Source organism: Peromyscus leucopus, chromosome 3 (assembly GCF_004664715.2).
Source record: "Peromyscus leucopus breed LL Stock chromosome 3, UCI_PerLeu_2.1, whole genome shotgun sequence".
NCBI lineage: Eukaryota > Metazoa > Chordata > Mammalia > Rodentia > Cricetidae > Peromyscus > Peromyscus leucopus.
Window position 1 is genome coordinate 105,046,123 of NC_051065.1, and position 21,279 is coordinate 105,067,401.

Below are 21,279 nucleotides of genomic sequence, written 5' to 3' on the forward strand. Positions count from 1 at the left end.
GTTGCGGTCTTTATGGACCCAGAAGCTTTTGGAACATGGTGCATCCCTTCACAGACCGAGTCTGTGTCAAAGGGCCCACTGCCGGTCCTGAACTTCAGACACTATTGTGTGAGGGTTTGACGTCAGGTGTGTCTCCCCCGGCCCCCCCCCCCCCAACACAAAAGAGAAGGCTTCCTGTTTGTGCATGTTGTACTGGCCAAAGTTAAGAGGAGGAAAGGTCACAGGCGTTCTCGAGCTAGCAGAGTCACGTTTGCTGACAAGTCCCACGCAAGTGTGAGCGTCTGTCACCGAGCGTTTGCCAACCTCAGCAGAAAGCGAACTCAGAATGGAGCTGCAGCTGAGGATCCTGTCCCCGGCGGCTCCATTCCATCCCTGAGCTCCTCCAGCCCGACCGGGTGGGTGGATGCACGCATCGTTTTGGAATCTGGGTATAATGTGTCGCGTATGATCAGTGTCTGCCGTTGTCGCCAGAGCTCTGACCCCCTTGGACGAGGTGAATGAGGCAACGAGGCACCTAGAACTGAATCTACCCCCACCCCGGAGAGAGGAGCCAAAGCCAGTAGCCCCGAGGGACTATTGAGGTGGCCTCGGTGCAGATCTGTCCTTGGGAGGCCTGAGAACCCCACAGAGAGTGGAGCACCCAAGGAGTGCCCCAGCCCTGGCAGAGGCTGCTGTGGCCTGAGCCAGCTCTCAGGAGGCTTGGAGGGGAGTGAAGGCGAGGTGATGTGTCCCGGGTCCAGGTGCTCCAGGCAGCCTCTTCTCTCACCACCAAATGATGACAGCGCCTCATGTCCCCCTGTGTCTCGGGACCCAGTCGGTGGAACCTGGCACTTGTCTGTGGTCCCAGGCAGCACACAAGGCACTGAGTACAGTGGCATCATGGAAGGGGCAAAAGCTGTGTGGCCTTCTCCACATCTGCCCCGGTGACTGTGATTCTGTGAGCCAAGACCAAGTTAGTCCAGGGCACTTTTCCAAGCAGAGTAAGCAAGGCAGAGGCTAGAGGGGAAGGCTTCATTCTGGAGACCTGTGGCCAGTGCGTCAAGAAGTCTCCAAACTGTGTCAGGAGTTGCCAAGTGGGAGCTGGGTGTTCACCCACACAGTCCCAGACCAGGGAAGAGGCAAGACCAGTGTGCTAGGGGTAGGGAGGGACACTGAGGCTTGGGAAGAGGTAGTTTAGCCAGGATTAGCCGTTGAGTGGTGGATGTGAGCCCCAGGGATCTGCCCCTCACAGAGAAAATAATGCACGTTTTCCCTTAGAGACAATCCACAGAGCTTTTTAAATAAAGTGTACCACAGCAGCTGTGCCCAGAGGAGGGCCGCCAAGGTTTCCTCCCAGGGTCCCCTGGGGCTCCACCTAGGACCAGCAGTGGCCTCACCTCTGAGCTGGTGACCTTTCAGGATTGGTACTAATAGATCACCTTGTCAAATCAGGAGCCGGGGTCTCTAGGGAGACACAGGTCTCCTCTGATTAACCAAGACAAATTAGATTTCCCTTGGCCTGCCAAGGGCCAACCCCGTCCCAGTCTGTGGCTGCCTCCAGGCTTCAGCCTGTGATGTCTTTGCCTGACACAGTCAAAGGGTGGCTCACCTGCTGGGAGCATGCAGCTTCACACGGCCTTGTCCTCAGACAGGCTCCCTGAGAGAGGATCACCACATCTTTTTTTTTTTTTTTTTTTTTCAGTGTAATTTTAAATAGTAAAGAATAATTCATAGAGTTCAAATGCTAAAAGATAGGAAAGGGTATGGAGAAAAGCCTGCCTTGGGGATTGGGTCAGCAGTCAAGGCTGTCAGCTAGCTTCCACGATACAGTTGGTGTGCACACACACCGTTTGTTCTTCCACGTACTTTGGGGAATATTATTGCGTGTTCCTTCGGTTGGTCTGCGTGGTCTTTGAGGGGTTTGGTGTGGTTTTGTCATTTTAATTATATGTTTTGGTGGTCTTTCCCCATCAAAATCTGAACAGAGTCTCCCATGGGGACAGATCCTAGCTTAGAGCTCCCTGCAAAGCAAACATCAGGAGCTGGAGAGATGACTCAGATGTTAAGAGCATTGTCTGCTCACCCAGAGGTCCTGAGTTCAATCCCCAGCAAACACATGGTGGCTCACAACCATCTGTAATGAGATCTGGCACCCTCTTCTGGCCTGCAGGGATACATGCAGACAGAGCACTATAAATAATAAATAAATATAAATCTTTAAAAAAGAAAAAGAAAAGCAAACGTCAGCCCATTTCCAGTCACTTGCTCCTGTGAGCCTTAATGACTGACTGGCTGCTTGCCACCTTGTTCTCTTTTGTGGGGGTGAGGTGGGGTTCACAGGAAGGGATTCTGAGGGGTGGAGGAGGTTGGGACTCAGAATTAGAGGATGGGGTGGAGAGGAGCTTCCCCACAGTGTCCTGTGAATGTTTCCCGAGCCACATGGATCTCTAGGCTCATTTATTGGCTCTGACATGCAGCTTGGTGGTGGGCACTGGCCTCCGGTGCATGAATGTGGACCCACACAATGAAACCCAACAGAGGAAGAGAAATCATGTGTCCTCAGACTACATCCTCCAGCCAGCACCCTAACCTCAGCTGGTCCCCAGATAGTACATCAGCCTTCATTTGCACATGGGTGTGCGAAGGTGACCAGCTTCACCCCTGGGATGGGAGGATGCCCAGTCACCACCATCTGCGTTTTCCACTGAGGCTGTGTTCGGTCGGACAAGCTGGGATATATTTAGCCTGAGGAAGAGACTAGGGACAAAGACAGCATCGCCCAGCCCTCTCTGCTGAGGAAGTGCTTTCACAGGGAAAACGGCAGCAGCAGAAATTTAAAGACCAAAATTGCAGAGAACAAGTTTCAGCTCCTGTTGCCCTGGCTCTCCCCAACAGTCTCAGTATCTTCTAAGATCCCTTCTTTTCTTAGGAGCCTCAAGGAAGGCAGAACTCCTAGGCAGGGCTTGGCTGGGGCTGCCAGGACCATAATCAGTGGGAACCATCTCCCCCTGCCTGAGGTCCCTGGAGTCCAGGGCTTTGAGGTGCCCTATTTTCTGGCTCTGCAGGGCCTCTAGTTAAAGTATGGAGAGGGGCTACCTCCAGGAGATCTGTCTCAGAGCACTGCTTCTCCCACACCACCTGTAAGGACAGGCAGTGACTCCTAATTCACAGGAGAGGAAGTGAGTCCATTGTCTTCCTCAAGGTCAGCTTGATTACTGCTGAACCAGGGAGCCCCTTCTATCCTAAAATATGACCGAGGTCATCTTCCTGGGACCGGATCCTACTTCCCATCTGAACACGCCATGCATGTTTTTGTCACTGGACTCCAGTGGACTGGAAGGAATATGGGGGGAGGGGGGTTGCAGGTGAGTGGCCTTGCATGGGCCAGTGGGGCAGCCACCATAAGCTCTAGGTGTGACTCCCCCTCAGTCCCATGAGCACCTGCTCTCTGAGAGTTGGGAGCTCAGATTTCTAGACTTGTGTCTTGAAAGCAAGCTCTCTACCCTGGAATCATCAGAGCATGCCCCGAATCACTGGAGAAGCACAAGACATTTATATTTCTATTGAACAACTGCCCAGAGAGATGCATTCCTGCCCAGAACAATCCGAAGTGACCCTAGAGAGCCTTGCCAGATCACAGATGGGCCATCCTGTGGCCTCCTGAACGCTGGACAGCTTTCAGGAACCACGGCAGAATCAAGGGGCAGTAATTACCTCTCACAGCAAGTTCTTCACAGGCAGGAGCTGTTAAGACCTTTTGGATCAATAAAGGCATTTATGCACATCTCTACTGTTTACGGTGATGGGCACTGCAGTTGATTCAGAACTGTCCCCTGGGTGTGACAGGGACTCAGGCCATCCCCCCTCCTCCAGGCCTTGTTCATCAGGAGAGCAGCCTCGGTGGCAGGAGCGGAGTTCCTGTTTATAGGGGCTGCGTCATGGGTTCAGAGCTTCAGCCACAGAGCTAGTTGTGGGGGTGTACACCTGCCATCCCAGTTCTCTGGAAGTGGAGACAGGGTGGTGAGTTCAAGGCTTTGCCTGAGCTACTGTGTAAGATCCTGACTCAAAAGAGCACGGAAGTTGCAGGCCCCACACTTCTCCAGAGTCTCCACTAGGGGTGCTGTTTGCTTCTCATTGGATTAACCAGCAAGGATCAAGGGACAAGCGCTGCAGGGGTCCCGTCTTGAGAAACACCCCAGGAATCTCCAAGGTGGGCTTTACTGTCCACATTTGACAAATGAAGAAACAGGCTACCACGTGAACCTCCTGGGAACTTACCCAAAGGAATCCAAGTCAGCTTGTCACAGAGACATCTGCACACCCAAGTCCACCGCTGCGATCAGCCAGTGGCCTAGATATGAAACCGGCCTAGCTGCCTGTCGACAGATGACCAGATAAAGGAAATATGGTGTGTTCACACAAAGGAGTTTTACTCGGCCACAAAGAACAAAATTATGTCACTCACAGGAAAGTGGATGGACCTGGAAATAACTATGTAAAATGAAATAAACCAGACCCAGAAAGACAAATGTCACATTTCCTCTCATGTATGAGACCTGCATCACACACACACACACACACACACACACACACACACACACGCATACTCACATACATAACACACACATACACATGCAACATAAACACATATGCACATACATATATGCACATATGCATGCATACATACACACAGGCATGCATGTACCACACATACACATGTGGATGCAAACACATATAATGAGGAAGTGGAAACTGGGGGAAAGGAATGGCCTCAGCAAGAAAAAGGAATACGGGGTGGGGGGGGGCAAGTGCAACGGAGAAAATGGGGTAAATATGGGCAAAATACATGGTAAACATGAATGGGATGTCTACAGAATCCAACAGGTCTTATAATGACTATATGTTAATATATGCTAATAAAAGTTGTTAGAGATTTTCTCAAGGATTCAGCCCCAGAGTTTACACCCAAGTTGACCAAGTTGGGTCCGACTTGCCTGTTGGGATTGTGGGGAGGGTGGGCAGCTCATAGTCTCCTCTTCCTGAGCTGGGCCCACAGCTGTGTCCATGCCTGCAGAGCAGCTCGAAGATCATGAAGCGCACTATTGAAAAGACAGCTGAAGTGGCAGTGGCTTGGATACCATATGCATTCCACCTGTGGGTGAGCACGACCCCACCCTCCATGTCCTGGGGGAATCAGGAGCCTGGCCTGCTACTGTATCTGAGGCTTAGGGATGCGATCACAGCTGCTTCTAGGAGCCATCTGGGAACCTTGACCCCTCGCTCCTCCGGGTGTGGGATCTGCTGGCATGCCTTCTTTCTCTACGCCTCTTGGTCGTTTGGTCCGTCTGCAGCTCAGTCCTCTGGTCCTTCATCCAGTCAGGTGGGGAAGGGCCTCTTGCAGATGCTTGATGCCCTGTGTCTCAGGAACAGCCCTCTGCCTGCCTTGAGTCCTTGGTGGAAGCAGCTACTATAGTACCTACATCTCTTTAAAGCCATGGGGTTGTCCAAAGACGCTCTCCCCTCTGAATGGGGCCTATTAGAAATGTTACTTAGAACTTACTCTGCAGGGTTAGAAAGCTGGTGACCAGAGCCGGGCTAGCATGGGAGCCTGCCCAGCAGGAGGGGCTGGACTATGACTCCTACTCTGTGCACTGGGGTCGGTGAGGAGATTTCAGGAGATTCAGGCGGGATCTGCTGGGCTCTGCCAGGTGTCAGATCTCTTGGGGTGTCCTGGGTGTCTGTGGACAGTGGTCCTCAGACATGACTGCCCTTCATATCTTTTCCTGTTGCTGTGATAAAACATCCTGACCAAAAGCAGCTTGAGGGAAGGGGGTTTACCTCCCGCTCAGATCCAGGTTGTGGTCCGTTATGGTGAGGAAGCCGCAGCAGGAGGAGCCTGAGGGAGCTGCTTACACTGCATCTGTAGTCACAGAGCAGAGAGCATCAAGTGAAACCTGCTTGCCAGTGCTCAGTAGTGCTCAGCTCCCTTTCTCCATATTATGCAGTCCCTGGATCCTAGAAAGGGAATGTCCCCGCCCACAGTAGGCAGGTCTTCCCTCCGCAGTTATAATAACCAAGACGGTCCCTATCAGACACCCCAGGCGCCCATCTCATAGGTGACTCTAGATTCGGTCAAACTGACAACTAACACGGTCACCTCACCACACATGCGAACCCCTCTTCCATAGTTTTTCCCTCCCATGCTCGTCCAGGAATGGGGCATCTGCCCCCGGGCTGATATCGCCATTCTCTCCCCGGGGTTGGCTTGTACCCAGGTCTCCCACAGCCACCGATAGACTGAGACACTTCTGTTCTCTGGGTGGCATCCCGTGGGGCAGACCCGGACAAAAGGCTGCATCCCTGCAGGCGATGGCCCTCATCCATGTCTGTGAGTAGGCAGCCGGTCCTGTTGCTAGGACACCAGCATCTTCATCTACACAGCCAGCACTGGACATTCATTGTTAGGAGCTGGTGCTTAAGCAGCGCACTCCCCCATCCCGAGGGCTAGCACAGGAACTCCAGGGGGCAGGAGCAACTGTGTTTCAGTGGCTACTCTGGCACCCCCCCCCCAATACAGGCCAGCTGAGGCCGGGAGTGTTCCCACCACATCTCCCCATTGGGCTTTAGGCTGCTGGGGAAATAAAGAGGTCGCCAGGACACAGCCTCTATGTTGGGAAGGGAGGTGAGACCACAGTCCACTGTTCATCTCTGTGGGGGAACAGCCCGTTTGAAAGCAACACATCTCAGAAAGTAGTGACCTCTCCCTCAACCCCTCAGTTTTCCTTAAAAGCTTTCTTTAGCTGCCCAAATGTTCCTCGTTAATGGAGGAAGAAGCCTGCTGACTGGCAAAGAATTATTTTCCCTGTAATTCTCCCCTGGAGGCAGATTCCCTGGCACCGGGGCCCCTCCTCCGCAGCCCCCTGTGAAACTAGAAGTGGCCCCAGCCATCCCAGTCCTTGTCTCCATCTTGAACCTCAGTGTCTGCTTGAGAGCCCCGGGGTGGAGGCCTCGGCACCTCCAGGCATCGATGCTTTGGTTTGGGAGGGGCCGGCAGCAGGTTGGGGTGTCTCTGTGCATTGAGCAGTCCTGAAGAGGACTGTGCCCAGGGCCACATGGGACCAGGTGACATGGCAGCAAGAGAGGGGTCTGGTGGTGGATCTGTCGAAGGGCAAATGGCACTGTACGGTCTTCCTCAGTGCTGAGGCAGTCTCCGTCCCTCTATTTTGCTGTCCCTCTTAACTGGTCCCCTCTCACTGTCTCCCCATGAATGCAGCTGAGAGCACTGATCTGTACCATACACAGTCAGCCACTGCAACTGCGGATGCTCCCTGCGGTGGCAGGCTGGATGATCAAGTGATCTGTCAATTGATCCGTCCATTCGGCAGGAAGGATTCTGCAGTGGGTAGCCAGCTGTCCCTGACTTGTGGCTGTGGCATTGAGGGTGGGCAAAAAGTCATTTGGATCGAGCGGAAGGGGGCAGTGCCTGGGACAGTGGCATCAGCACACCTGTCTTCCTGTTGCCTGGGACCTTGCTGCAACCTCTGAGAATATCAGGGATAGAGTGGGCCAACCATCAGCCCACCAGAAATTGTGGAGAAGAGCAGAGTATCTGGAAGTCAGTTCCATGAAACTTTATGATAGTGCAAAGATTTCCCCATAGCAATACTGCTGCTGGACTCCAATGCTCAAGGAGGCTGTGGCCCTGAACAACCCCTTTGCTGCAGTCTGAGTCCAGGGAAGGCCACAGGGCTGCAGCCCGCAGCTTCCTTATACTTACTGATTGTTTTCACTTCATCCCTAGATTTTGTAGCTTTTGAAAAGCACAGCTCCCAGCTCCAGAACTCAGGCTCCCAAGAAAGCCCCTGCTTCTTGGGTTTTACAGATGTTTCCTCCAAGTGTTTGTCAGCATTCCTAGTTCCTAAGCCCTTCCCTCTCAGCTTAAGTACTGAGCTGCTGCATAAAACCCAGCTCACACACACTCATACAAATACACTAATACACACACACACACACACACACACACACACACACACACAACACACACACACACACTCATACACAACTCTTCCACCCAGGTGGCTTCACAGAGTGAAACCTGTTAACACCCCACGTGGTGTTCAGATAAGAGTCCTCCTGTGTCTACACTGGACTGTCCACCATTGGAGTCCAGGGCTCTGGCACCCTGACACAGTAGTAGCAGCAGCAATCAACACCAGTGAGCTTTGCTGGCTGGGATACCAAGGTGCGTTCAGAGTGCAGTTAGCTAAGATATTCTCAGAGGTAGGAGTTATGGGCAGTACCCTCTAGGGACAGTCAGTTCAGAGTGCATTCCAGCACAGGGTCTGTTAGGGGCAAATCAGGCCTTGCTCTGCCTGGTCCTTGGTGGCTGACTATGAGTACAGAGAAGTCAGGTTGGCTGAATGAGCCTGGGGGAGGCCTGGCTACAGCATCATCTGGAGAACGTCAGTGGATGCTGTGATCATCAGAAAGAAGAATTAGAGCTCTCAGGTGCTATCATGGAGAGACAGGCAGAGAAAGGAGGGACAGTCCAAGCCACAGGACAAAAAGGACAGATGTGTCTTCACTCAGCCCTGCTGACCACTGGGAGGCCAAGACTCCATTGTCCCAATAATTTTTTTTTTATACAAATTCTGGATGACGGTTAAGCCCTACTCACAAGATGTAGTAAAGATCAAAAGGCAGGGCCACCTAGCACAGAGGCTCTCTGTGCACAAGCAGTTCACCCACTATCAAGAGACCAACCTGTGTGCCAAGCGCCCTCCACACTTGCTAAGAACTCACCCTCTGCCAGCTGGGTCCCAGGGTTCTGATGTCAGCATTTCACAGCTCACTTTCGAAATAGCTTCTTTCGCCCCGAGTGTCTGCACTTGCTGCAGACGTGAAATTAAACAGTCTCTCTCAGAAGGCAGATGTGCAAGATTGGGTCTTCTGCCTTCCTGGGAATATCTGAGATCCAAAGTGGGGCTGGGCTGAGGCCAGAGTCAGGCTCATCGTGTTCACTGGGCATGTACAGAATGCCAGGCTTATCACACAGAGTGGTATTAACCTCCCCTATGGTTCGTTTGGGGGAATGACAGGGTCCCTATTGGCAGCTGTGCCAACAGAGCTCAGTATTGAGGTCCCAGCCTGTGTTCCTGGCTCACGGAGCTGGGAACCAGACAGGGGGCTCCCTCCCTCCCTCTGCCACAGGACTTCCTGTTCAGGCTGGTGGCGGCTTGTTTTCCATGTGGTAGAACGTAACATGCAAGTGGTTCTCTCTGATCCAAGCTGCCCTGCTTCCTTCGCTTGCTGACAACTGATCCAATGATTCTGACTCCGCTGTGTCGTTTTGGGGCCTTGGGGGAAGGGGTGCATTCAAGGGCACAGCCCCATCAGTGGCTCTCAAAAGTAATTCACAATTACATCTGCTGTGTGGTTATGTCTGCACAGGATCCAGAGCCAGAAAACAGACCCGGTGGTTGCACCAGCAGGAAAGCAGCCCTGTGTCAGGGCCCTGCATCAAGCAGCATCCCTGAGTCCTGAGCATCAAGGCCACCGCGCTCGGCTTGGGTGTCAGCTCCTTGCCCAGGTGGTACCCTAGCCCTCCAGTATGGATGGCCTGCACTCATGACTCTCGTTTTGCCTCCCTGCCCAGGTCCTTGCTGCCAAAGTGCTCAACCTTGTCCTGCCAAACATGTCCTTGGGGCGCATCGACTCCAGCGTGCTGTCTCGGAACAAGTCGGAGGTGGGTGTGGCTGGACAGAGAGGTGTTGGGAACAATAAGCAGGTGAAGGCGGGGAGGGCCCAGTGAGACCTGAACTCAGCTGGCTCCTAGTCACTCTGCTCCCATTTCTGGGTGGTAGGGAGATGGGGACATAGTGCAGTGAGAAGTTTTGTCCTTGCCTTAGGGGTTAGGGGAAGGTGGAGAATCTGAGCACCACTCCAGACAACCAGAGAACTTGATGGAGGACACGCTGTATGGTTAGGTCTCTCTTGGTTGCAAGTGACAGAAACCTAAGTCAAAGAGATTCAAGGAGCCAGAGGATGGCCCAGTGATTATGAGAGCTTCCTGCTCTTGTAGAGGACCCCAGTTAGGTTCCCAGAACCCCACACTGGTGGCTCACAACTGCCTATAACTCCAACTCCAGGGAATCTGACACCCTCTTCTGACCTCCGCCAGCACCCACACACTCACGATGTACACATAAAAATAAAAAATAAACGAAGGGATTTAAGCACAAGAGGGCATTTACTGGTAACAGGAACTGAAGGCTTCAGGCAGAGTTGGATCAGGGATCAACATCTCTATAAGAGTCTGCCCTTTCTCTCTGTCTCTCCCCGACCAGCCCCTCTGCTTGGCTTTATCCCCATCCAGGCTGTCCCCTAGTTAAGGCAAAGAAACCATTAGCCTTATTACCCAAGCAACCCAAGTGCCAAGGCAATGCCACTTCCTTAGACATCCCAGGCTGACTGTCTGCTGTGTAAGACCTGCAGGATCTGTCCAGGAAATGGGTAGGGCTAGCCCCATCTAGACTCTGGGCTCAAAGAAAGGAAGGCAGGTGCTGCATCGTGGAGGTAGTAATTGACAGACCCCTGTCATAGGTGTGAGAAGACCTGCCTGGGGTTCCCACTGCTGGGCTAGCCTGAGAAGCTGCCCTGGGGTTCCCACTGCTGGGCTAGCCTGAGAAGCTGCCCTGGGGTTCTCACTACTGGGCTAGCCTGAGAACCTGCTGGGAGTTCCCACTGCTGGGCTAGCCTGAGAACCTACCTGGGGTTCCCATTGCTGGGCTAGCCTGAGAAGCTGCCCTGGGGTTCCCACTGCTGGGCTAGCCTGAGAACCTGCTAGGAGTTCCCACTGCTGGGCTAGCCTGAGAAGCTGCCCTGGGGTTCCCACTGCTGGGCTAGCCTGAGAAGCTGCCCTGGGGTTCCCACTGCTGGGCTAGCCTGAGAAGCTTCCCTGGGGTTCCCAATGCTAGGCTAATCTGAGAACTTGCTGGGAGTTCCCACTGCTGGGCTAGCCTGAGAACTTGCTGGGAGTTCCCACTGGTGGATTGAGCCTGAAAACCTGAAGGCTTGAAGGAGCAACCCTGGACATGTGGAAGATACCAGAATTACCCTGACAACTAAGCAAATTGGTTGCCACTCTTCTGCCTCGGTTTCCTTTCTTGTCTTAGGAGCTTGAATCACAGGCTCCCAAAGACCCTGGCCCCCTACCCCAGAGTGGGGTCTCTGACAACCCAGTGGCCTAGCCTTCTTTCCTAAGCAGTCAGACTCTGGCTTCCTGGTCAGGTTCCACCCTGGGGCACATGCAGGGTCAGGGGGCAGATAATGCCATTATCCTGCAGGAGGGTGGAGAGCCCCTAGGCTATGAGGCCAGCTGATGTAAGAGACAGGTAAGAGGCTGGGACGTTGCTCAGTGTTGTTGAGCTTGGATGGGTGCTGGCTGGTGAGCCCAATCAAGGAGAGACAAAGAGGGGCTTCCCTTGGGAATCTGCACCGAACAGCAGCTTATCCATCTTCCTACGCAAAAGGCAAAGAGGAAGAAAGGAAAATGAAGTCATTCCAGCCCCTCTCTTGAAGAACAGCAACTCATTTCTGAGGTCTTATGGAGAATGGAGGGTGCTGTGAAGGACCGCTCTCAGGTTCCACAACTCCCAGTTGCCACCTGTGTCCTTTGGGCCAGCTAGAGAGCTTAAGATGTCTCCCTCAGGGGACATGGAACAGGTGCCGGGCAGCCTGAAGATCTCAGCCTTCAAGTGGCTAGAGCCACATTCATTCCTCGGGAGAGTCTCTGCCTCCCTGCTGTCTTTGAACCTGTGCTGAGCATTAAAAATAGCAGCTCTACCCACCCAAGGAAATGATGAGAAGAGGCACCACCCAGTAGCATACAGCGGGAGTCTCGAGGCTCATCCTTAGGGGGCACATTGCCCATGGTGCCCTACAGCTAGAAAAGCCTCAAAGCACCCAACAACAATGCTCCCCTGACTAGCTAGTTCAGGATGGTGGAGGACTAGAGAGAGGACTTTGCAGCCAGGTGCTAGGGGCTAGCACGGTGGAAAGGCCAGAAGGTGGGGTCGGGGGAAGCAGGCGGCTCCCTTGGCCGGAAGACCACAGAGGTTTCCTTGGGTTTGCTGTGGCACAGTCCTCCGGCCCACCCAACACTGTTCGTGCCACTTTACAGTGGCCGGTCCTGAGTCTTGTTCCCTGTGGAGCTTCCTGAAGCAATAACCTTATTTCCACACCTTCTGGACACCATAGCCCCTTCTGTCCCCCTGTAACTTTGGAAGTTATGGAAGCTTGGGTCAAAAGAGAGCAAATCATTCACCCAACAGCAGTTCCTGAAGTCAGAATTTGAGCTCAGGTTCGTCTCTGGCTGGAGTGCACTTGACACTAATACACTGGGAACAAAAACAAAGCTGTCAGCACACACACACACACACACACACACACACACACACACACAAAACACAGAGAGAGCTCTTTTATTAAAATCACTGTGCGCCGCAGACAGCTGTGAGAGATACACAGACGTTTCATGGACCCTACTTCCCACAACAGGAAGGAAGGTGTCCAGCCAGGTGTTGACCCTATATAAATGCATAGTCAGTCACTCCCCGCCCATGCTCATCCCATCCTTAGCCCTGACAACCATGAATATCTCCAAAATGCTAGCCGAGCTGACTCAGTGCAGCTCTTTCCAGACATGCCTGAAGTCCTTACCTCCACCCTTAGAGCCACAAGAGAGGAAAAAAGCAAACAGTGACCAGACCAAAGGATTTGGAGCCTCCCTCGATCTCCCTGAGTGGCACGTGTGCCTCCCTCCCTCCCTCCCTCCCTCCCTCCTGTCCTTGCTACAGTTCTGTCTGGGATCTGACTTGCCTTGGCATGGTTGGTGCTCCTTCCCTAGAAGGTGCCAGTGTGTAAACAATGTCTATGCGACCTGGAAATAGAAACAAAGCCAAGATCTGGGAAGTGGCCGGGGCCAGGAAGCAGTTAAACCCAGGAGTAGACTCCTCTGGGACCTAGCATACTGGAACACTCCAGGGAGCAGGATGAAGCCTCTGGAAGGATATTGATAGTGGACCTTGTGCAGCAGGTGGGCTGGAGCCCCCAAGGCCATTATCCCCAGGTCCTGGAGGAGACCAGCACAGATGCAGCATGAACATATTCACAAGTCGCAGTATGGTAGACAGGGATCAGGTGCCTTCCCCTGCCCCACGCCTTCTCAGAGTCAACACACCCTTTCTGCTACTGAACCCTTCTAGGTGTGACCCTTGCCTTAGTAGTTGCTCTCACTCCTTAGAGAATAAAGCAAATCCTTGACCCAAAGCACGTGGCTAGTTCCTTTACTTGCTTCTTATTGGCCAGGATCTGGTCACATGACCACACCTAGCTGTAAGAGAGGCTGAGATGTGTGCTCTTTAGCTGGAAGGTTATATGCCCTGCCCAATACCAAGGGCTCTATAAGGAGAGCAGGAGCTGAGGTACTGATACCAGTGGGCCTCTGGACCTCTCCGTGCCTTGGTTTCCTCTCCTGTATCGTGTGGGTAAGAAGAGCCTTGATTCCATTGTGAGGCACTGCACCCGTAGGAGGAGCTCAGACGGCAACTGTTGGTCTGCCACCCATGGGGTCCTGAACGGTACCCCCAACACCAGGTTATGCCCAAGGCATGTTTTTGACAGGTACCCCAGCCCTTGCTGCCACTCTCACTATTACCAGCAAGACTTGGCCGACCTCAAGCCTAGGGCTCTTCTGGTGGCCCCATAACTTTCTTCCAAGTTTCCCTGGAGACCCTGAAAGAGACCTATGGGGGCCTGGGTTCATGGCCAGCTGTCCCCACACTGCCCCTGCACTGCTCCGTCAGACTCGAGTCCTCTCTTGGCCTGCCGAACAGATGGCCTGGCTCTGTGGGGTTCTCGCCAGCTCAGCTGCAGGAAGTGTTTAATCCGTCTCGTGCAGCTCATCACAAATGGTCAGCTTGGAGGGGCTCGGATCCAGGATGTCGGAGTGACCGCAGGACAGCCTGTCCCTCCTTACATGGGTCTGGAATTGGGGCCAAAGCCTTTGGAGGGGTGGGAGCACCATCCAGGCAACAGAAGTGGGTGATCTTAAGTCGGGGCTCAGAGACCCCCAGCTTGAATCAGGCCCAGCAGCCTTCGGTTCTCCTCACTTTGGTCCCTCCATCTGGTTGTCTCAAAGTCTGTCTGCTCAGAGTCTGTCTGCAGGGAGAAAAGTAAGCAATGGGTGTCACGGCTTCACACCTATTCCGGGGAGCCTAAGAGACTGGTAAGGGGAAGGACTTCCTGCTCCAGCCCCTGCTTTCCAGCCCTTCTGTCTGCATGCCCATCACTCCACATAGAGACAGCCCTGGGAAGGAGGACAAACACCCCACCCCCACGCCGTAACGCCTCAGCACCGTCAGAGCTGCTCATGCCAAATAACCTGAGTAGATGGCATGGGGCTCTTGTACTTTGTTTTATATGTATATTTTGAGACAAGGTCAATGTGACCTTGAAATTAAGCTCCTCCTACTTTGGCCTCCCAAGGGCTGGGATCATAAGCATGTGTCGCCATGCATGGCTATGTTGCTGATTATATCTGTAAAAATCCACCTTAGTATTAGAAAATCTCTACAGACTTTTATGTGGACAGCCCTCCCCCATTTCCTTGGACTCCACATGGGAGAATCCGAACAGCTGTTTCTTATCTGTCCTGCACAGCCCAGCATTTCTATAGCACCGACCTTGGCCTACATCTGATAAGCATCTAGAGATGACTGAAGCGCAGGGAAGAGTGTGTGTGGGCTCTACACAAACAATATATCACGCTCCATGAGGTGCCTGAGCATCATCTCAGACTTTGGGGATCCTGGACCCGCTCCCCCAATGTGTGCCGAGTCAGAGCTGTGTGTGAAACACGTTCAGGTCCGAGTGCAGAGGTGCTGAGCACAGTTCAGACCCACGTTCCAGGAGCTGAACACACTGCCAGTCTCCACAGGACACCCTCTCAGGAGCCCACAAGCTGACAGAATCTCCTCCTCTCAGGTCGACCTGTACGACTCCGACCCACTCATCTGCCGCGCAGGGGTGAAGGTGTGCTTTGGCATACAGCTGCTGAACGCCGTCTCCAGGGTGGAGCGTGCGATGCCCAAGTTGACGCTGCCGTTCCTGCTGCTGCAGGGTTCTGCTGACCGGCTGTGTGACAGCAAAGGTGCCTACCTGCTCATGGAATCATCCCGGAGTCAGGACAAGACACTCAAGGTAAGGGGCAGGAGGCCATGTCCCAAGGGGTCTTGGGGGCCAGCCTGGCTGCGAAGCAATGGTGAGAGGTTAGAGGCAAATGAACTTTGTGATAGTACCTGGGGCCCCAGCCCGTGGCGTCACAAAAATGAACCTCACAGAGGAGGAAACTAACCCGATGGTATGGGCAAGAAGAAAGCTGCAGCTGGGCACAGGAGACAATGTCTTATCCAAGCTGCAGGGCTCACTGCAGTTCCCCAGTGCCCTCTGCACCTGCCACAGCTCAGAGTCCACGGGTCCTGGGGCCTCAGGACACGCAGGGACCGTGGGGTCAGGGAGCACAGGTTCTGGGGCACTTGGTCGAGCCTGGTCTGCAAGGGCATCTGCAGGGGTTGGCTCTGTGGTTGGAGCCCCTGAGGACAGGCCACAACTTGATGATGGGACATGTTTGACATAGGGAACAGAGTACCACTCGGTGGCTTTCAAGACAGATGCTTTCTGGGTCCAGATAGACTTACCTTTTGTCCCACTGAACTAAGAGGCACCCCAACTGGGGTGGTGAGGCCCTGCTGGGTACTAGTCAATGTGGAACCCTGACACTGAAGCATACCCACCCCCTTGCCCACATTGTTGGGCTCCTGACCTGGGCAGATGTGAGGGTGCCACAGGATCTGGGCTATATCCTCACTGTGTTACAAAAACAGCCAGGTGACGCTTCAAAAGTGGTGGAGTCAGTATTTGAACTGAGGTCCTTGGACTTGAGTCCACAGTCCCTCTCAACCCTGCAGCACTCTGGCAGAGACTCGTGTCTTTGCAAATTGTCAAGGGCTTCTCAGTGGTGGAGCTCTTGCTTCATGGGGGGCGGGGCAGAGGCAGGGTCCCATTCTAGCTCCAGACTCGCAGGAGAATCAGCTTTTTACTCACTCAGCGGTCATCCATCGCTTCTGCAACTCCTGTTTATTGAGTTCTGACTTTGTGGAGGTCCCGAGGACGACCTGACAAAGGCTCCCCCACTTCTGGAGCCCGTACCCCAGTAGGTGAGCAAAGAGAAAATGGATGCTCGGGATAGCTGTGGATAGGGTTCAGGGTCTGTAAGTCAGAGGGATACTTGGGCACTCCCCTCCCATGAAGCAGGCAATCCAAAAACTTACAGGGAGAGTAGCCACAGAAGAACATTCCAGACCAAGCAAGGGAAGGGGCGGGGATGGCAGGCTCTTGGTTTTGGCACAGGGAGCAACTGTGAGAACAAGGCTGGCCCAGGGGGAGGAGCTCATGAGATAAAGCGTTCACAGCCGAGGTGAGGAAGCAAGCACGTCGCCTTCAGAGGCGAGATGCCTGAGCACAATCCCACCTCGAGAGCTAGTGCCCACGCCACATGGAGGCTTCTGGAGGATGGTACATGTACTGGAAAGCAAAATGAGCCAGGCTCAGAAAGCTAAGCGTGGCAAGCTCTTATGGACATGCAAATCCCTAAGCCTGCACTATAAACGTTCAAATTATGATTCCCAAGGCTGGGAGAGTGAGGAGGGAGAGCAGGAGGACAGGCAGGCCAGGGGCAAATGCAGTGAGGTGGCTGTGTCAGGACACAGCCCACCGACTAGCTGAAACTAGAAGAGGCATGTTGAGTGCTCTTAGACAGAGAAGTCAGGGACCGGGGGCAATGGCTGTGTTGATTGTTCCACACAGTACTCAAGGATGCTTGCTCCTGGGGTTTGGGCCTGTAAGAGCAAGGAGGCTGCAGTGCCCCTCTGAGACTGGTGACCCCAGCAGACCGCAGAGAGAAATCCTAAGGCAAACGGCAAGTATGTAAGTCTCACTTCCGAAGAGGGCTGACTGGAGGGACATCCTCGTCAGCCTCGTAGTACACGTTTCTAAGCCATGAGCGGTTACTAGACTGTTGGAGCTATAGGAGCCACCAGAAAGGGAGGGAGCTGACCAGGACAGAACAGAACCACAGTGTGTTTGAGGGCCACTGATCTGCCTCTGGACGCTGCTGGTAAGTCCAGAGTTATCCAAACATCAAGTGTCTCTGGGTAGGGCAAGCGAGACCCCTGAAGACCTGGCCAAGGGCCACTGCTATGGGTTGTGGGGAGGAGGGGAGTAGAGATGGGGGGGTGATAGAAGTGATGGGGGCGTGAAGATGGACAGAGCTTCCTGGCAGGAAGGTTCTGGGGAATCTAAGCTGTACCAGCAACTGGAGAGCCCCGGGAACAGCACGGAATGCCCAGACTGTTGGAAAATTGTTATTTGTGATTAGAGGCGACCCATACCTGCCTTCTCAGCTACCAGGAGCCTGAGATAGGGAGATGGCTCAGGGCTAGACATTTAGGGCTAGCCTAAACAACATGGCAATGTCCCACCTGAAAATGAACTAGGGGGACCATTGGGAATGATTGCCGAGTGAGCTCATCAGTATGACCTTGTGCGCTCCTGTGCTCTGCCTGTCCCCCACACCAGGTCTAACTCCCTGGCTCTTCTGATTGCAGATGTATGAAGGTGCCTACCACGTTCTCCACAAGGAGCTTCCAGAAGTGACCAACTCTGTCCTCCATGAAATAAATACGTGGGTCTCTCACAGGACAGCAGCAACAGGAGCCGGGTGCCCACCCTGAACGTACTGGCCAGGCAACCAGCTTGTGGTCTGGGGGAAGCAGGCAGAGGAGGGGCAGTGCCGGCTGGCTTAAAAAAAAAAAAAAAGAATCACAAATTGGAGGGACCCCTAGTGCAATTTACTTTGAAAAAAAAAAAAAAGATAATTTGTCATATATAAGGCTACTGGCCACTGGCTCTACCACCCTAGGGGGTAGGCACTTTATGAAAGAGGGAGTATATTTTCCACACAGAGACTGTGTTGGAATGTCCTTTGAATTAAAAAAAAAAAAAATGCAGCCTCTGCCCACCTCTCCCAGCTCCCATGGGGTTCAGGGACTCTCTTGCAGTCCCCTGTCCCAGCCTGCAATAATCAGAGGTCTCTTTCCTCCTGTCCCAAGCCCTCTCTGACTGGCTGTTCTCTGGCATGTGATGAGGTGGCCTGTGTCCCCAGAGCGAGCTCCTTAGTAGGCTCACGTGCCCCTCCAAGGCACTTCCTCAAAATGGGCAGCCACCCTATGACCTGGTCAGCGGCGTCTCAGATGAAAGCCAGGCTGTTGGGAGGGAGGGTGGCCCTGAAGCTCTTCTCCCCACACAGCTCTTCCCCCTGCTGGGAGTGGGGTGACCCGCAGCATGTGGTATGTATTTAGGAAGGTCCCTTCTCTCAGGTCGCTAAGTACTCCATGCTGAGGAGGGTGGCTTTGAAGATAGGTGTTTAATATATACGATATATTCTAAAGTAAAGACTATATGGAGCTTGGACCGCTTTGGAAGAACTGGTACCCCACATGGGGCCAGTCTGCTGAGGGCCCCAGTCCCTTAATTGAGGACTAGCTGGCTCTTCTTGCACAGGGCATGGAGGACTGTGGCCTGGGCTGTCCCTCTGTCCAGAGCCGCTAGGAGTTTCCTGCCAGTAGCACAGCTACCTCTGGTGGCCCGGGAGACTCTCGTGAAGCCATGGTGCTGGCTGCCTGCCCAGGGCAGCAAGAGCACTCAGTGACCACCCGCCGACGAGGACCACAGCCCTCCGCACCCCACCGCAGGTCACAGCAGGATGGCCCACCCGGCCTCAGAGAGGCTGCCCTGGAGCAGTGAAGTCCGAGCCCCCTGACCTCTCAGGTGCCCGCCCAGAGGCCTGCCCCAGGCCTCACTTAGTGCCAGCAATAACCGGGGCTCACCGCCCTCTCGGAGCACTTTCGTCTTTACAGAGGGGCTTGCTGTTACCTCAGGGGTCTTGTTAGTGCACGGAGGACCCTGGGAAGGGGTGCTGCTGCCAGGGGAGAACTGCCCGGCTGCAGGGGGCGGGGAGCGGGCCCTTGATCCTCCAGGAAGCTACAATCCAGGGCCCTGTGGTCTCGGAGGAGGCACCTGTCAACCTAGGCCCTGTCCTTTCTGGAGTTTATCCTGGGACCCAGGGAGGGCCCTCTGCCCTCTCCAGTGACCCTGACCATGCAGGGCAGTCAGAAGCTGGCCACCTACTACAGGCCATGAGGACGCCGTCCCCCTCAGCAGGCATGAGCCCTGCATGCAGGGAAGGCAGGGCCCAGGAGCTGTGCAGTGTCTCCTCTTAGCTCTGGGTCTCTTCAGAAAATAAAAAGTGGGCTAAGAGGGGCAGTCAGCACTTCCGGCTGCTCAGGGAGCCCTGGACAGCAGCTGACCGGCATGGGGTGTTTCTCTTCTCCATCGAGAAAAAAAAAAAAAAAAGGACCCCACTCCAGACTACTGTGCCCCGGGCCCAGATCTGTGACTTTACAGGAACCACCCAGGGCTGCTCCCAGAAGCACATGCTGACAATGCCATTTTCCAAACCACATGCCAGCACCCGGGCTGATGGCTTTCATGCGTGACTTCATTTACAGCAATGCATGTGTGTCTGGTTAAAGAATCTCTAACACTAAAGGGGTGGGGGGTGATCTGAAATTGGGGCTGTCCTGTGAAACCTGAAAGAGGGGACAGGGACATGAATCCATCATGTCCTGCATGACAAAATCAGGGCCAGCGCAGGGCTGCCTGTAGAGAGCTGGGCCAGCCTTGTTCAGACTCTGCCCTTGGCACTTCAGGAAGCCCGACAAGCGGCTTTGTAGTCACCTCATCACCAGGACACAGAGGGACTGGGGTGTGGGAGGAATGCTAAGACACGTAAGGCTTTTCCTGAAGAGGGTGGAAGCCAGCAGGGGGCCATGAGAGCCCTCCCCAGGTGACGGAGGGGGTAACCAGACCCAAGCACCTTTAAGAACTTAGCACCTTCGCCAGCAAGGCTGGACTTAGCGCCTGAAAAGCTTTTTAGGAAAGGGTGCCACCTGCAGGTAGTGGGGCGTCTCAGCCACTCAGCCCCAGTTCCAAGGCAAACAGCCTCCCTCCACCACGGGCCCCTCAGCTTCCCGGTGTCCTGGGGACCCCCACGAGAGCAGTTGGGGTGCTCTAATACCACAGGGCTCTGCTCATATCCCACCCCTAGGCCACCTCACACTTTCCCTTTCTCTCCTGATTGCTCATGTAACTATCTAGGGATCACAGTGGCTCACTGGTCTGTCACCGTCACCGCGCTCCGCCACACCCCACGTGTACTCCTAGTGGGGAACCTGTACTGGCTTAGAACTACTAAAGAAACCGATGTGCACTACAGCTCACAGTAATAAACCATGTGCTTTTGGAGAGACGCGTGTCTGTCTGCCTCGCGTGCTGCGTGTCACCCCTTTTGGCTAAGCGAACCACAGGCTTATGCTGGAAGCAGCGAAGTGTCATGGGCCCGTCAGTCACCTGGTGTGAACTCAGCAGCCCTTCCAGGGCCCAATGCCAACTGGACGCGTGGATTTTATCTTCTCCCATCGGTTCTCGGGGAGGTCATGCTGAAGCGCCCCCGCCCCCATCCCCGCCCCCACTCCCCGTGCTCAGGCAGCCTTAACTGCTTGCTGCTCTGTTGCGGTCGTGGTGGGTGCCCAGCATGGCCAAGCCCCGTCTTCAATTCATGTCTGCTCCCTCCTGACCAAGGGTAGTCCAGAACATCTGTCGCTGGTGTCCTGGGCACCTCCCCTTGCTCCCCATAATCTCCCTGACCTAACAGTTCTGCCTTCAGAGTGTCACCAAATTCGGACTGCCTGACTTTCCCCAGAACCTAATCACTATGACTGCTAGGGAACAGCAGCCCCCTCAGGGGTCCCCACCAAGCCAGCCACAGCCAGCCTCCCCATGCCTGTCCCTGCTTTCTCCCTCACTGCACCTGTGCCATTGGATATGACACACGGCGTGCCCTCTGGGCAGCCCTCTGTCTCCTACATGGGTTGTGAGGTGAGAAGTGCATGTTCCATCTTGTCCAGAGGGGTCCCCGGAAATACCGTGTCCTGGGGCTGTAGATGGGGAGAGGGAACGAATGGGTGGGGGGAGGGGCAGAGGGAAAGGAAGTAAACAAACGAGCATCAGGAGTGAGAACGGGTGAGAATGAATTGGGGGGGGGGCTGGAAAGGGGTGAAT

The 21,279-nt window shown here is 54.1% G+C and overlaps 1 protein-coding gene across 3 annotated transcripts in view; it reads left to right on the forward strand.

The window, feature by feature from the left end:
• Positions 1-20,465, forward strand: part of Mgll (monoglyceride lipase) — a 106,350-nt gene extending 85,885 nt beyond the window's left edge. For 2 of the 3 annotated variants that reach the window (XM_037203907.1, XM_037203906.1), the window contains exons 6-9: positions 5,054-5,137; positions 9,635-9,724; positions 15,025-15,240; positions 17,706-20,465. In XM_037203907.1, the coding sequence (XP_037059802.1) occupies positions 5,054-5,137; positions 9,635-9,724; positions 15,025-15,240; positions 17,706-17,831 (516 nt within the window). In that variant the 3' untranslated portion in view covers positions 17,832-20,465. The remainder of the gene's footprint in view (positions 1-5,053; positions 5,138-9,634; positions 9,725-15,024; positions 15,241-17,705) is intronic. The other variant, XM_028854273.2, reaches the window with a different exon arrangement.
• Positions 20,466-21,279: the final 814 nt, after the last annotated feature.